Source organism: Oryctolagus cuniculus, chromosome 9 (assembly GCF_051225735.1).
Source record: "Oryctolagus cuniculus isolate XC-2025 breed Fujian yellow rabbit chromosome 9, ASM5122573v1, whole genome shotgun sequence".
NCBI classification, from domain to species: domain Eukaryota; kingdom Metazoa; phylum Chordata; class Mammalia; order Lagomorpha; family Leporidae; genus Oryctolagus; species Oryctolagus cuniculus.
In genome coordinates this window covers 123,540,541-123,557,262 of record NC_142875.1, presented here as the reverse complement: position 1 = coordinate 123,557,262, position 16,722 = coordinate 123,540,541, and the positions used below count along the sequence as shown (strand labels likewise).

Genomic DNA, 16,722 nt, shown 5'->3' with positions numbered 1-16,722 from the left:
GGCACAGGTCAGGCCAGCATTCGGGAAACCCACATGCCGCAGCGGAGTGCAGCCTTGAGTCCTGACGACGCCCCTTCTGATCCAGCTCCCTGCTCCTGCACCTGGCCGCCGCCTCCCCACAAGGGACACCTGGATGGAGTTCCAGGCTCCTGGCTTTGGCCTGGCCCAGCCCTGGGTGTTGCAGCCGTCTGGCAAGCAAACCAGCGGATGGAAGATCTTTCTCTCTCTGCCTTTCAAATGATTCCATGAATGAGTGAACAAGCAAATAATAAAAGCAATGAAGAACACACCTGTAGTTGCAGAAATCACAGGTTAGAACAAGCAGCAGGAGAGAAGACGGAGCAGATTCTAGATTTAAAATCACTGCGATCTGGAGGGACGCAGGGAACCAGCATCCTCACGGGTGTGCCTGTGCTCACCATGGAAACGAGCGGGCAGCATCCGCAGAGACCTGCATCACTCAGACACACACACACACACACATGCACACACACGTGCGTGCGCACGCGCACTGTCGCCGCCCCACACAGTGCACAGTCCACGTACCTATTGCTTGAGCTAAGGCTATCACGACCTCCTGGCAGGTCGTGACTTCGGTGACCCCACACACAATCCTCTGGACTCCGTCCACCCATACTTTCAGTTCCATGGTGCACCGCTCACACGAGGGCCGGGAGAGGGCTCATCGGGCTGTCAGGTCATGTCTCTGGCTACGGGAACAAGGCGGAGGCAGAGGCGGTGCCGTCAGCTGGACTAGGGGGAAAGAAAAAAGATGGTTAATAACAAGGAACCTCAGCATCTCTCACACAGTACTATCATGTATAAACATTACACAGAGCACATCACATGTCAATACATCAAATCCTGCCTCTGTGCCGGGCCCAGAACGCACAGGCGTGGCTGCACACACCTGGCGCGGCGCGGCGCCGTTTCACACGTGTGACCACTGCAGGCATTAACACGTCACGCTCCGCTGAGTTAAACAGCCTCGTTTACTTAACCAGCCTCGCGCCTTTTATCTTTTGGAAATTTTTCATTCGGGTAACTTCTGAGGTTGAGAAAAAACCAGGAGAGCAACAGTTTCTGTCACTGTAGGGAGCGTGAGTAACGCAGCCCAACCCCACGAGCCTCGCCATCCTGTCCAGGGAGACGGCTACCTCCACGTGCCCTCCCGGCCCTCCGTTCCCAGGTCTGGCGCTGTCCCCCCTGCCCGGAAGACGCCGACGCCAAGCTCGGCCTGTCGACGAGGCGCTTACAGGAGCTCGGTGGAAGGAATGGGATCTCGAGCCCACGGCTGGCAGCTCCCCCCTCCATGGACCTGCTGGCCTGGACACTTTTCTGCACTCCGAAGTTACTCCGACGACATACACCGTCACTTCGCGCGTTTCTCACTTGGCTGCGGCAGCGCATGCCAGGCAGAGAGTGGCATTCTCACGCGCTCGATACAAAGCTGCCTTTCTTGTATTTGTCAGAATGCTACTGGCCTGCGAAACATCAGTTACACAGCCGGCTTCCCCGTGGGCTTTCAGAATCCCAGTTGTCCCTGTGCTCAATCCTTAACTGACCTGCGATTTACTTGTTTGTTGTCGTTTTGTTGTTTCTTTTATAAAATACCTAATGGTTTTGAGATGTAAGGAACACTGATGTGATTAAGAGAATACATGGGTGTGTTTTAGGGTTTGCAATGGCATGGATGCTTCAGAATGAATTATTAAAAAATTTAAACAATTATTAAATCATTGCTCCTGCCATCGGATCAGCGCGGTGCGCCGGCCGCGGCGGCCATTGGAGAGTGAACCAACGGCAAAAGGAAGACCTTTCTCTCTGTCTCTCTCTCTCACTGTCCACTCTGCCTGTCAAAAAAAAAAAAAAATTTAAACAATTATTAAATCATTAAAAAGCTTATTAAACACACTGGACACCTTTCTTGCGAAACCTCATTCACTACAGACTGGAGCTTAGGCCTGTGCCTTCTCTGAAGGGACCTTGCCCACTTCTGGGTCACCTGCTCATTGGGGTGGACGAGCCAGAACACAGGTGCTGGGAGACTCGGCCTGACGCCGCTCCCCAGGGCAGGTGCACACTTTCTGTCACCTGGCAAACAGCACAGGCCCGGCTGCAGGCCCACTTCCCCGGGCACCGAGTCAGCGTGGCTTCCCCAACTCCCGTCTGCGCGGACCGAGAAGAGGCCATCCTCCCACTTCGGGACAAAGGGGCGCCGCAGCCAGACACAGCAGAAAGCCAGTCAACAGTTCCACCAGTTCCCTCGTGGCTGGAGCTCCCAAGCCTTTTACATCTCGAGAAAGAGCTGCACGCGGGGCTTCAGACAGTTCACGGAGCAGGCGACGGAACCCGCCACGCGGGCGCACTCGTTCCATGACACCACGGACTTGGACCTCTTCCACGACCTCTCATATTACTGATTCTCGGGAAGAAAATTAAGGTTGCAAAGAAAAGGCCACACATGACTATATCGCTTTACTAAATTAAAAAAAACCAAACAGCTGAGTATTTAAAATCTACTTACAATCCAGTCCCTTATTTTTCACTAAAAAGACTTCATCTCAGGAAACCTGCACAGGGAGGCCGCAGCTCTCCCCGGGAGCCCCTCCTCCCAGACGGAGCAACCTGTCACTCAACAGGAACCCGTGAGACGCGTTTTTCTCCGCGTCGCTGAAGAGCGCTCAGCCTGAGATCTCCCTGCTTGACGCGTTCTTCAGTGCACACAGCACAGGCGCAAGGTCCCCCAGCCACCCACCAGAGCACCCTCATCTCCTACAAGAGACGTCCCCGCACCGCACACTCAGCTCCTACAACAGACGTCACCAGCACCTGCCACTTCCCCCACAGTCTTCTCTGCTTCTGTGAGTTTGACCACTTTAAATACCGCATACAAGTTCTCCATCCCTTTTTTAGGTTTTACAATAGGACCAAATGCTCTCCTATCAGAAATATCATTATTTCCCTTTGACCTTTTAAATGAGTAAATACAAACCAACACCCCCCCCCACACACACACGTGTTAACTGTTACAGGGTACCGTCAACCCTCGTGAAAACACTGAGCATCCATAAGGCTGCTTAGTCACATAAGCGTGCAGGACCCCAGCCCCATCACACCTCCCACGGCAGCTCAGCGCCCAGAGACGACTGGCACCTGCGGCTGTGTCTTCTCACCACCAGCAGCATCTTCCAAACCTGGAACCTTCAGAGGTGGGAAATGTCTCAACAGTTCAGAGCAGTGGGCCAGCCGGCCCCCTGTCTTTGGGAGGACCACTGATTTTTTAGGGAGAACATGGCTTCTCCAGGTTTTGGGCCATACTGACCATCATCCCCCACAAAGTCACAGTCACTCCCGAGTTGTTGGAGGGGCCTGTCCCTCCGTCTCCCCAGCAGGAGCCCCCGGCACTCCCCTGTTGGAGCTGCAACCCCGACGTTCCCAATTCCCACAGCGGCACACCCAGCCCCAGCACACCCCAGAGGAAGACGGAGGCCTACGCTGTGGGTGTAGATGGTGCATCAGCCCGCACTGCAGCCGACGACCCAGGAAGCGAAAGGGCTGGTGTTCTAGCCGGAATTTGGAACACATTGCCCCGTGGAGACAGTGGTGTAGACACAGTAAGATTCTACTGCAAACGTATGTATTTTTAAACATTTATTTATATTCTTTGAGAGGCAGAGAGAGAGTAGATAGAGAGCAAAGAGGAACAGTGAGAAAAACTGGGATCCTACCTATTGGTTCACTCTCCAAATGCCTGTAAACACTCCAGTTTGGGCTGCAGCCAGGAACTGGGTCTTAGGTCTCCCCCGTGGGTGGCAGGGACCCATGTACTTGAGCCATCCATCACTTGCTATTTCCCAGGGTGCATATTAGCAGGAAGCTGGAAGCAGGAGTGGAGCTGGACTTGAACCCTGGCACTCGATGTGCGATGTGGGTGTCCCAAGCGGTGTGCTCACTGCCAGCGTAAACGACCCAGGCGCTGCTTTGACGATGAGGTTCCTGCACTCACGTCACTGTAGGTGAATCTTACTGATTTGGGCGCACGCTGGCAGGGAACACACCCACTTCTGATGTCCAAGTGCCCCGAATGAAGCGCCTGCGTTTGCAGACGCAGCCTCGTCCGCTTCAGCCTGCTGCCGGCCAGCTCTGGTTATCTGCAGAGTCCACGCGGGGTGAACTTGCCCACTTGCTGACATGTGGAACCCTCCAGTCAGCGGTGCTCTCCTGCTCCTGGCGTGGGCACAGGAGCAGGCCGTGGAGTCCCCGACTGAGACTGGACGAGGGGACACTGCTCCCAGGACCTGCCGTGTGCTGACGAGGGTCCCGCGTTGCGCCTGCGCGGTGCTGTGTGGCACGTTTCGCTGGTGGTGTCGCTGCTTCCCCAGCCCCTGGCACAGTGCGGGGCCGAGGGGCTGCCCAGCGCTCCCGACGCAGGGAGGCCGCGATGGGTCTGCGGGAGGAAACCAGCGGAGCTCGTGCGGGCCGCAGCTGTGGCTCTGGTGGCTGGGAGAGCAGCAAGCGTGGAGCAACGGCGCAGGCTGACGGGCTGCCTCCACGGGGCCATGTGCACCGAACGTCAAAAAGTACACGGAAAATGGACACCATGAAAACACTAGGCCTGGAGTCCCAAGGTGTCTTTTTTTTCCTCTTAAAGCACCACAAGTAACCTAGCATAGAATTCCACTTCCACCAGCTTTCTGAAGGGTTCTCTTCCTGAGTGGTTCGGACTCCCTGCGGCCAAGGCTCGTGGAGACCCGCCCTGTGCTTCCCCAGCGGCAGACGGTCAGCACGTGCTGATCCGGTGTTCACCGGAACCTGACGAACACAGCTCCTGTGAATAATGACCGACTGCCTATTTTTTAAAGATTTATTTTCATTTTATTTAAAAGGCAGAGTCAGAGAGGGCAGAGAGCATGCTTCCATCTGCTGGTTCACTCCCCAGATGGCCACGATGGTCAGGGCTGGGCTAGGCCCAAGCCAGGAGCCTCCTCCGGGTCTCCCACGTGGGTGCAGAGGCCCAACGACTTGGGCCATCTTGCGCTGCTTTCCCAGGTGCATTAGCAGGGAGTTGGATCAGAAGGGCCGGAACCAGTGCCCATGTGGGACGCCAGCACGGCAGGTGGCAGCTTTCATCCACTGAGCCACAGTTCCAGCCCCCAACTGTGTATTTTTAAAGACTTTTTCTTATGATAGTAACCACCAGGCTACTGAGGAAATTCTATCACTCACTAGAGACTAGAAGCAAACTCACAGGTGGCTTATGGCCAACTGTGATACTTTGTTCATTGCTACTTTCACTCATTGTGTATCGGAGCATTCTTCTTAAAAACAGCAAAGAGACAGCTTGGCCTGAGTTAGACCTTCACAGGCAGGCTGGTGCTGTAACAAAAGAACACTGATACCGGCTGCCAGTGCTTCTGGCCTCACAGAGAAAGACGCTCAGCACAAGGAACCTGGTGTACACAGCACCGTAGTTATTGCAACTATTAATAACCAGATAGTAAAATCCTCATTGAAATAGAAAACCGATCACAACAAAAACAAACAGAGAAAAACCCAAGTCCTTAAGGACATGGGCGTCTGGCCTACCAGCTGGAGACGCTATGTCTCCCAGCCGTGGCCCCTGCCTCTGGCTGCCTGCTAGCATAGCCCAGGGAGGCAGCGGGTTACGGCCATGTCCAAGACCTGAACTGAGGTCCTGGCTCCCGTCTTCAGCCCAGCCCAGACCTGGCCACTGCAGGCATCTGGGCAGTACTCCAGGAGATGGGAGCTTGCTCTGAAAACAAACACAGAGACGTACAAAGAACCCACCAAAAACAGCAACAAAACCCCTGGAGCTCAGTCCGCCTCACCCTAAAACCAGGCCCGCACGTGAGCTTATGCAGAAGAGCTGTTGCAGTGAAACCAGTCTTAGTTCGGGAACGTTCAGTCAATCCGAGAGGCCGGGGACTGCCAGTGGGTACGAGTTTCCCGTGGGAGGTAGGACCGAGCACGTTGTGGGAGGACAAGTACAGAGAGTGAAATAACCAGGAAAAAGTGGCAGGAAGGTAAGAAACCCACCCTGGTCCACACAGGGAGTTTGTGAAGACCTGCCCCAGGTGCCGGTCACCGGTCACCTGCCCTCGAACCACAGCGCTCAGGACAAACGCTGACCACACGCTGGTTCCGGAGAATTCTGGAAACCCAATCACACACGATTCCCCGTTAGGAAAGCCACTGTTTTGCTCCAGTGCAGTCCTGCAGCGTGGGTGTCAGAGTGTGCTGTTATAAGAAGGTGGAGGGCAAACCCGGCGCGGGGTGCGGACCTCAAACCTGGGCTGTACAGAGAGAGTGCTTCCCGAAGTGCGGGCCTGGGAACAGAAGCGCTGGCAGGGCCCCGCAGGGGAGCTGGGCTCCATCGTCCTGTCCCGCGGCTCTGGGGGGTGGTGCACAACGCACAGCCAGACGCAGACCCCACTCACCAGCTCACAGTCACTCAGCCCATCTGGGACTCCGCGTGGCGGCGGTGCTTGCAAACAAGGCACACAACATCCACAGAATGTCCCGTGGAGGCATGGGAGACACACTGCCAGCCGTGAGCAGGTGGAGAGGGGTAAGCTCGGTCAGGTCTCATTTGCAGCGACAATGAGAACAAAAGAGAAAGCAGAGCCAGCCTCTTCTTTAACGTGAAAAGTCCTCACTGGCACCATTACGCATTTCCTCTAAAGACACTTGTGCACGTCTTCCTTTCAGAGATTTGTCTACATCACAGTACTTCTTCTTCGACTGACTGTCTTAAAAAGTTCACCGCTGAGGGGCTGGTGCTGTGGTGTAGCAGGTAAAGCCGCAGCCTGCAGTGCAGGCATCCCACAAGGGGCACTGGTTCCAGTCCCAGATGCTCCACTTCCCATCCAGCTCTCTGCTATGGCCTGGGAAAGCAGTAGAAGATGGCCCAAGTCCTTGGGCTCCTGCATCTGTGTGGGAGACCCGGAAGAAGCTCCTGGCTACTGGTTTCGGATCGGTGCAGCTTTGGCTGCTGTGGCCATTTGGGGAGTGAACCAGTGGATGGAAGATCTCTCTCTCTCTCTCTCTCTCTGTCTCTCCATCTTTTTTTTAACTCTTTTAAATAAATAAGTCTTAACAAAAAGTAAGGATACAAAAGCTGACAATTCTAAACACTGCACATCCCATTGATTAAATCAAGTACACCCGAGCCTTTTCCTGCCTACTGTCATCCTCAGGTTTCAGGTTTTAGACAGACCCTAGGACTGGACTCAGTGACTCTGGTGGGGCCAGCCTCCACGGCGGGGGCCCCGAGCGAGGCACACAGACCGCACCCTGATCAGTACATGCGACTTGCTTCTCTCTCCCCTTTCTCTCCACCATTCCAGCTTTGCCGTATTCTTCAATCACGACTCCGCCTGGGAGGCGCTAGGGAAGCTGAGGACATCCAACCTGGGGGGGGGCACGTGGCGCCCTCTCTCCAGCTGCGTGAGGTCACTCATGTCAGTTCAGTGAGACCAAATGGGTGAGACAGCTTGGCTTTCAGAGCCGGCAACCCTCTCGCCACCAACCAGTACCCGTCCCCTCACCGAGCAGACAATGCTGAGGCCTGGCCCAAGTACCCCCCGCAAGCACGGCGCGTGCCCAGGCGCCGGCAGGGACACTCTACAATCACCCCGCTCCGCACGTCGCTCACACCAGTGAAGCGGAACGATCAAGTTCTGCACATACTGAGGTGAAGCGCGCAGTACAGAAGGCGCTGAGGGAGCTGCTCCTGTGAACAACTGTGCAAGCTGAGCCTGCAAGGGGTGACTACGCACAGACGCAGCACTAACATGCACAAACTGCCCGGTTGGGGCCGGCGCTGTGGCGCAGCGGGCAAAGCTACCACCTGCAGTAACGGCATCCCATATGGGCGCCGGTTCAGGTTTCGGCTATTCCTCTTCCAGTCCAGCTCTCTGCTGTGGCCTGGGAAGGCAGTGGAGGATGGCCAAGTGCTTGGGCCCTGCACCCTCATGGGAGACCAGGAGGAAGCTCCTGGCTCCTGGCTTCGGATCGGTGCAGCTCCGGCCATTGCGGCCAATTGGGGAGTGAACCAGTGGATGGAAGACCTCTCTCTCTCTCTCTCTCTCTCTGTCTCTCTCTCTGCCTCTCTTCTCTGTGTAACTCTGACTTTCAAATAAATAAATAGATAAATAAATCTTTAAACAAACAAAAATCATGCCTGATCCACTCTTACTAATTGTTGCTGATGCTTACAGCAGGCAGAACAAGATGGCATCCTACAATCTGACTTCTGAAAATCTTTTTTAAAAGATCTTTATTTGAAAGGCAGAATTATACACAGAGAGGGATAGAGAGATGGGTCTTGCACCCTCTGGTTCCCTCTCCAAGTGCAGTGATGGCTAGGGCTGGGCCAGGCTGAAGCCAGGAGCTTCATCCGGGTCTCCCACACGGGTGCAGGGGCCCAAGTACTCAGGCTGTCTTCCACTGCTTTCCCAGGGTCACTAGCAGCAAGCTGGGGCTGACCCCCGGGCTCATGGGATGCTGGCGTCCAGTCCCACAACTTGACTTTATAAAAACTCTTAAACAAGGAACATAAAAAGAGTATATTATTAGGGTCTATTTCTTGCTGTAGAATTTTTAAAAAACCAAACGAACCCACAAGAAGCCATCTGCTTTGCAATGAAACCTCCTGTGCTGGTCCCAGCCTGCTCTGTGGCCCTCCAGAGATACCTGAGCACCTGTGAAGTCCCAGTGCTCCCATCATGCCCTGACGCCAGCTGCACTGCTCAAGACAGGCATTACTGTCCAAGTCTTCCTGCAGAAAACCCGAGCTGCTGCCGGCACCGTGGCGTGGCAGGTAAAGCCACCACCCACAGTGCTGGCATCCCATACAGGCACTGGTTTGCATTCTGGCTGCTCCACGCCGATCTGGCCCCCTGCGAATGTGCCTGGGAAAGCAATGAAGGATGGCCCAACTGCTTGGGCCCCCGTACCCACATGGGGGACCCAGAAGAAGCTCCTGGCTTCGGATCAGCCCAGCCCTGGCCGTTGGGGCCAATTGGAGAGTGAATCAGAGGTTGGAAGATCTCTCTATCTCTCCTCTCTCTCTGTAACTCTGCCTTTCAAATAAAAATTAAATATTAAAACAAACAAACAAACAAAACCACATGCTTTCTGCTCCATGTGCCAGCACACGGCTTGCTCTGAGCAACCATTAGGGAGCTGTAGCAAGCAGTGGTGTCATGTTCTTCTGCTGAGCAAAGTTGCTGGGAGCTCATGACAGCTGTCAAAGGTAGACGCATGCGCAGATCTGTGACACTGCTCCGTGAGCAGCTGCCTTGGCCCCTGTACTATAACGCAGGCAACACCTGCGAGTTAGCCCCCAGCAACCACAGCTCCCATGGTCGTGGCAGAGACAAAACGTCAACCACTGCATATAGGACGGTGCCTCCCAAAGTGTGCAGAAAACCCCCCTTCAACACCTGTGTTAATTCTGTCCTAACTTCTGAGGTCTAGTAGGAACTGTACACTTGGACCCAGGAGTCAGCCACTCAAACTTTCCTTAGCCTGTCATATATTTGTTTCTTTCTACTATTTCATCACAGAATTAGTTTATGTTGTGGCTTCCACATGAGCTGATGTAAAATAGCTAACTGAAATAATTTTATGGATATTATTTTTTAAATAATCAGTGAAGGCAATGCTCAAGGACTTCATGGTTAGGGAAGAGCAGACAGAAAAATTATACAAAGTGATGTCTGCTGTAGCTTAGAAATGGAAAAAAAAAAAAAAAACACAACCAGTGAAGTCTAAATCTCTCCTGACACAGCTGTTAACACCTTATCACGTAAGCCCAGCTCCTTCCTCCCTAAAAATAAATTAATCAACACAGACACAATGTCACCAAGTTAAGATAGACACACGCTACCCCAGAAATGCAGGAGGGTTTTAATAAAAAGAATGTGAGGCATTTAATGAAATCAAAACAGAGGAATCGAGAAAGTAAACAGCACTGACTCTGCACACCTCGCTCAGGCTTGCGTTTGTAAATTACCTCCTGAGGAACTCCTCCAAGATTATGAAGACAAATCGACACCCGGAGGCTCCCACCCCTCAGCCCGGGAACACACGGACGCGCTGTTTCAAATTTATCCACATACGTTCCGTGTTGCCCAGATGACGGATTCTTAGAGTGCTAGGTGTCCTCCTTTACCCGGAAAACCGACAGCAAACCAACTTTGACCGACCAAGAGCCCTCGGAGAGCACTTCCCAACTGCGGAAAGCGGAACTGCAAGACGAAGGCTGACTCTGGTGCCACGTTGTTTTGAAACCCACGCACAGTGTTATACTACACACTTTGCACGGATGTGGGGGACCCCCTGCATTTATTCCAGAAGACAGTTCCACTAACCCAGCGGGCTTCCACGCGCAGCTGCTCCCGCAAGCGCAGGGGAAGCGGCAGATCTGACCTCCTCTCCCGCGTTCCTGCGGCACAAATCCACCAGCAAAGGCAGCTCCTCCTCTGCTCTGCCCCTTCCAAGGCCAGACCAACACCTGGCCCTCTCCCAGGTGAGAGTCCCTTCAGCACCCCCTCCCACCCGCCCGGCTCAGACCTCGCGGGGCCATCCTGGAAGCTTCCCACTGCTCAGAATTTCCCCTCCGTGTGGCAGAGCGACGGTGAGAGTCAAATTGTTCAATTTTGGGGGCCCAAAGGCAAGGAATCAACTATCTGTGCTTAGCCACTGAATAAAAAAATCCTATTTAGGGAGATAGATTTTTTCTTTTTTTGTACATCAATACGAACATATTTAAGGTTATGATTACACAACCAGAAAAGCAGAAGCATAAGAACATTACCAAAAACATAATAGAAAACAGACACTGTTAATGAGCAGCACTCAGAGAAACACACTGGGAGAATGATGAAAGCCAAGAAGACAAATTCCGATTTCCTGTGAGATGTGACGTCAGCCGCAAGCGTGGTGTCCGTTACAGCGCCACCACGTCAGCCTGTGATGCTCGACTACACAGGAAAGAAACACGAACGCCAAAGAGGCCTCTCTCTCTCTGCCTGTCAAGTCAAGAAATAAATGCAAACTATAAAAGAAATTCACACGGTGAGAAGAACCAACGGAGGTCGCCGACTGTTCCTGTCTGTACCGGGCCCGCCGAGAGGTTCCGCCCAGCGAGCCAGTTCCTTCTCCTTTCTCTCTCCCCAGGAAAATTCAAATATGGGTAAGTCAACGCGCAGAGAATTCACCAAGGTAGGCAAAGCAGCTGCCGCCGTCATTCTGTGACCCCCACACTCTTCTCCCTGCCCTCCCACCCCCCAAAAAAACCACCCACCAGACATTTGAGGTTAACTGGCCCAACGGGTGTGCTCTGGAGTTAAGGCACAGGAAGGCGACGGAGTCTCGGGCTGCTGCAGCCCTAGCTTCTTGAACACCCAGCTTCCCTGGGGGGGCGGTCTGCACTGAGGTCAGAGCTCTGCCCCCCTGCATGCCCACCAGCCCGAGGCACGACAGAGCAGCCAGCCCAGAGGTCAGAGAGACCGAGACAGACAGACAGGGCAGATTCTACGGAGAGGGAGGGGCGGTCTCATGCACCTAGCAAAGCTGATTTTTCCAGGGATGCCAGGCTGAGCGACCGTCGGAACACGGTCTCTGAACCTGACCCGGGCAGCCAGCCAGGGAACACCCACAGCGTTCAGTTCTAGGCTCCTAAGGCCTCACGTCCTGGGTGCCGTCTAAACACGAAGAAAAGGAAAAAAACGAGAGCAAGTGAGCTCAAAACCCAGTGAGGGAAGGTGGTCTGGCAGCTGCAGGGGCTCCACCAAGCTCTGAGAGGCGGCGGGGACGCAGCTCGGCACCTCCGCAAGCCCAGGAGGCTCCAAGGTCAGAGTGGGAGAAAGCAAGCGGAGGCAGAGCAGCGGCCCAGGCTGGCCAACCACACCACCGGGCTCTGCCTGGGAACCGGGCACACCCAACGGGCTCGCTTTCAGATCCCTGTGTGTGTTTACAAGACATTGTAACACAGTGCCCTGAATTATTTCCCCAAACTGATTGAGGGCATTTATTTTTTAAGATTTATTTATTTAATTTATTTGAATGGCAGAGTGAGAGCGAGAGGAAGAGATGAGAAGAGAGAGTGAGAGAGAGAGAGAGAGATCTTCCATCCACTCGCTCACTCCCCAAGTTGGCGCCAACAGCCAGCGCTGAGCCACACTGAAGCCCGGAGCCCGGAACTCCATCCGGGTCTCCCACGTGGGTGCAGGGGCCCAGCACTGGGGCCATTGTCTACTGCTTTCCCAGGTGCCTTAGTGGGGAGCTCGATGGGAACTGGAGTGGCTGGGACTTGATCACTGCTCATCTTGGACGCTGGCCTTGCAGGTGGCGGCTTAACCCACTGCACACAACGCCTGCCCCCATGGTGCCATGACACCATGGTGATGTGAGTCTGTGTGTGTGCATGCGTGTGCATGTCCTGGGGCGCAGTGATGGTGTGTGCTGCAGAGGCACCAACACGCCAAACACCTGGTTCTAGACGGATCAGCTCAGAAGCCAGGGTTCCCGGGGAGAGCCCGAGAGCACGCAGGTGGAACCGGGCGGAATTTATGGGCGCTCGCCACCGGGGAATGTAAAATGCTTGCAGGAAATGCTCAGATCCACACTTCCAGGCTTATTTATTTTTGTGGTCTTCAATACTTTGTTTCTAACCTGTAGTCAGTTTTATTTCCAGAGGGACTGAGGCTGCTCTCCCTGGTCACGAGGTCCTGACACCAAACCTGACTCCACGAATTAAAGGTGCCACCTGCAGGGGAGGCCTCCGGGGCAAACTGCTGTCACCGCGGGCCGGGGCCAATCAGAGCGGGAACACACGGCAGCCGTGGGGTGCAGGACCCAGCCCTTGCTCAGCTCGGAGGCTCCTTCCCGGCATCCACGCCACCCTGCCGCCTGTGTGCGTCCTCGCTGGGCCCACAGAGGCATCCTGGCAGCCACCGGCACGGGAGGGCTGTCCAGGCCACCAGGCTTGCCTGCTTGGGGCAACTCTCACCTGAGGCCACTGAGCCAGCGGGTGCCAACGCTCATCTCACTGCTGGTCATACACACGCGAAAAAACAACGCACGAGAGTCACTCAGTAAGTACAACTTAGGAATACATGCTGCGAGTGGGATGTTCAAAGTTGGTATTTATTTGAAAGGCAGAAACACACACACACACACACACACACACACACACACACGGAGAGAGAAGGGAGGAGAGAGGCAGAGAGACACACGCACTTCCCATCCACCTGTTTGCTGCCCAATTGCCTGCACTAGCCAGGACTGTGCCAGGCCAAAGCTGGCCGCTGGGAACTTGACGTGGGCCTCCTGCCCGGGCAGGGAGGCAGGTACCTGAGCCACCACTTGCTGTCTCTGAGTGTGCACATTAGCAGAAGCTGAACAGACGGTGGAGCTGGGGCTGGAACCCAGGCATTCCACTACGGGATGCACGTGTCCCACGTTGGTGGCTTAGGTGCTGTGTGAATACCTACCCTGGGTTCTTGGTAGTTAAAACCTACATACTCTACCCTATTTCTTTTTTCTTTCTTTTTTTTTTTTTGACAGGCAGAGTGGACAGTGAGAGAGAAAGAGACAGAGAGGAAGGTCTTCCTTTGCCGTTGGTTCACCCTCCAATGGCCGCCACGGCCGGCGCACCGCGCTGACCTGATGGCAGGAGCCAGGTGCTTCTCCTGGTCTCCCATGGGGTGCAGGGCCCAAGCACTTGGGCCATCCTCCACTGCACTCCCGGGCCATAGCAGAGAGCTGGCCTGGAAGAGGGGCAACCGGGACAGAATCCGATGCCCCGACTGGGACTAGAACCTGGTGTGCTGGCGCCGCAGGCGGAGGATTAGCCTAGTGAGCTGTGGCGCCGGCCACTCTACCCTATTTCTATGAATAAGCCTGGGGCCAGTGCTGTGGCTCAGTAAGTTAATCCTCCACCTGCAGTGCCGGCATCCCATATGGGCTCCAGTTCTAGTCCCAGCTGCCCGTCTTCCACTCCAGCTCTCTGCTATGGCCTGGGAAAGCAGCAGAACACGGCCCAAGTCCTTGGTACCCTGCACCTGCATAGGAAACCCGGAAGAAGCTCCTGGATTCCGATCAGTTTAGCTCCGGCCGTTGTGGCCATTTGGAGAGTGAACCAGCAGATGGAAGACCTTTCTCTCTGTCCCTTCTCACTGTCTGTAACTCTACCTCTCAAATAAATAAATGTTAAAAAAAAAAAAAGCCCCAACTTACAAGATACAAGTTCATATTCCACAACTGCTCAATTTTGCATTTATTTCTAAGGAGCTCACTTTCTCCAGGGCATAGGGACCAAAGCGGGCGAGGTGTGGCGGCGGCGCGGTGGGACCGCTGGGTGAGCAGGAGCCGCAGCTTGACCGCCTAGTGCAGAATCTGCCAGAGGCCGGCGTTCAGGACCCTGGGACTCCGGGCTGCTCTGCCCTTCCCCACGGACAGCACAGCCCTCAAGGCCGCCTCACACCCCGGGCCCTGAGGGCGGTCTCCCAGCTGTGACTCCTGTGCCAATCAAAAGGGATTTAAAGACACAATCTGGCAACCCACCGGAGCCCTAGGAGCACAAAACCCGAGATAAAAACCAAAAAACTGTCAACTCCTTATCCCTGCGATACCACTTAACACACAGACACATTTTAAAAATTCAGGTTCTCCTGGACTCTACTGCATATTAATTTCATGGTGATCTTGGCTCTTTTAAATAAGACTAAGACCTCCTCACATTAAAATTAAAAAAAAACAAGCTATTCTAAACTGTTTATATACGAAAACTTTCTAAAAATTACTACTGAAAAAGTATCTAATTTATAACAACAGATCAAAGGTAGAGTGACAGAGAAAGCCCAGAGAACAAGATCCATCCAACAATGGATCCTCAAACAGCTGGGGCTGTGCCAGGACAAAGCCAGGAACCCCATTTGGATCTCTCACACGGGTGGCAGGGACCTGAGTACCTGGGCCATTTTACACTGTATTCACAGGCTTATATATATTTTTAAAGATTTATTTATTTATTTGAAAGGCAGAGTTACACAGAGAGAGAAAGAGAGGCAGATAGAGAGAGAGGTCTTCTACCTACTGGTTCACTTCCCAACTGGCTGCACCAATCGAAGCCAGGAGCCAGGAGCCAGGAGCTTCTTCCGGGTCTCCCATGTGGGTGCGGGGGCCCAAGGACTTGGGCCATCTTCTACTGCTTTCCCAGGCCATAGTAGAGAGCTGGATCAGAAGTGGAGCAGCTGGGACTAGAACTGGTGCCCATATGGGAGGCCGGCATTACAGGCGGCAGCTTTACCTGCTATGCCACAGCGCCCACCCCCTTCGCAGGCATATTAGCAGGAAGCCGGATCAGGAGAGCAGCGGGGACTGGCACCAAACTGGAACTCCAATATGCAGTGCCCGTGCATGGGCAGTGGCTGAAGCCACAGTTAACGCAGTACTGCCCACCACAGCCGCTCCGCTGTGCAAGAGCCCTAGAGCTTGTTCCTCCTGTCTAACTGGAGCACTGCACCTGCTGACCAGCCCCTCCCCTCCCCCGCCTCTGCTGCCCACTCCTCCACTCTCCACCTAGGAGACCAGCTTCTTGAGATGCCACACGAGTGAGATCATGCATACTTGTCTTTTTTTGTTCTTGTTGTTAAATAACTTTCTACTTACTGCTTGGTAAGTATTTTTCAGTTAAGCTATTTTGCCAAAAGCTTTAAGCCAGATCGGTAACCAGAGTCACAGACTTCCCCCTGATGTGCCTTTGCATCACAGAGATGGGATTCAAAGAGGGTTCGGAACCGGTTTTGGGAGGTTTTTCCTATGGTCACAGCGTCAGAGGCTTGCTTTGTACACATATCCCACAGTTCCTCGCCAAGATGGACAGCCTACCACGGAGACACACACAGAGTTCAGCGCACAACCCTAACCCCAAGGTCTCCCACCTCGTTTCAGGAAAAACAGCAGCAGTACCTACAACACTGCCCCGGATTTCTAAAAGGCATGGGAATGGCTTATGCATGAAAATGCAAATGAGCGAACCGTGACACGCAGGGATGAGCTCGGGCAGCCGTGACACGCAGGGATGAGCTCGGGCAGCCGTGACACGCAGGGATGAGCTCGGGCAGCCGTGACACGCAGGGATGAGCTCGGGCAGCGAGGTGCTACCGACTCCCTGGGAAGAGGGACCCTGCAAGCAAAACAAGCTCAGCAGAAAACTCCCCAGGGCAGGCCAGAGAGTTCCCGGATACGCGCTGCCCAAGCATCCCCGGATGCTGCGTGAGTCGCTCCCTCCCCAGGACAGGGGAAGTTGCTCCAGGTACGCAGGCTGCTGGCTTTATGCCCGTGGGCGTCTTGGGCCCACGCATTCACACGCCACACACACAGGCAGGGCCCAGTGTGCGGCGCTGACTTAGCTTCAGCTCCACGTTTCCATGACTGTGTGCGAGGGGCCGGCACGTGACAGGCTCACCGGCGTACACGGGTGAGAGGGGAGTAGTGGCACAGAGTGCGCAGCCTGCAAAGTCTGGAATATTCCCTGCGGTCCTCTCCCTGGGCGACAACGCGGAAGGGGGAACTCTGACATCCGGGGCCCAGAGCCGAGGCTGCTCCTCTGAGTTCTCCATCACAAAGGCGGCCGTGGCACCTGTCTCCCTGCATGAATGAATACTGAGGAGTTTCCGATACTAT

The 16,722-nt window shown here is 54.3% G+C and overlaps 1 protein-coding gene across 9 annotated transcripts in view; it reads right to left on the bottom strand.

Annotated features, from left to right (window-relative positions):
- Positions 1 to 16,722, bottom strand: part of RASSF8 (Ras association domain family member 8) — a 94,649-nt gene that overhangs the window by 18,916 nt on the left and 59,011 nt on the right. For 7 of the 9 annotated variants that reach the window (XM_051850353.3, XM_051850351.3, XM_070049518.2 and 4 more), the window contains exon 2: positions 547 to 753. In XM_051850353.3, the coding sequence (XP_051706313.1) occupies positions 547 to 649 (103 nt within the window). In that variant the 5' untranslated portion in view covers positions 650 to 753. Of the gene's footprint in view, positions 1 to 546; positions 754 to 15,130; positions 15,517 to 16,722 lie in introns of those variants that run through there. The other 2 variants (XM_089304713.1, XM_089304715.1) reach the window with 2 other exon arrangements.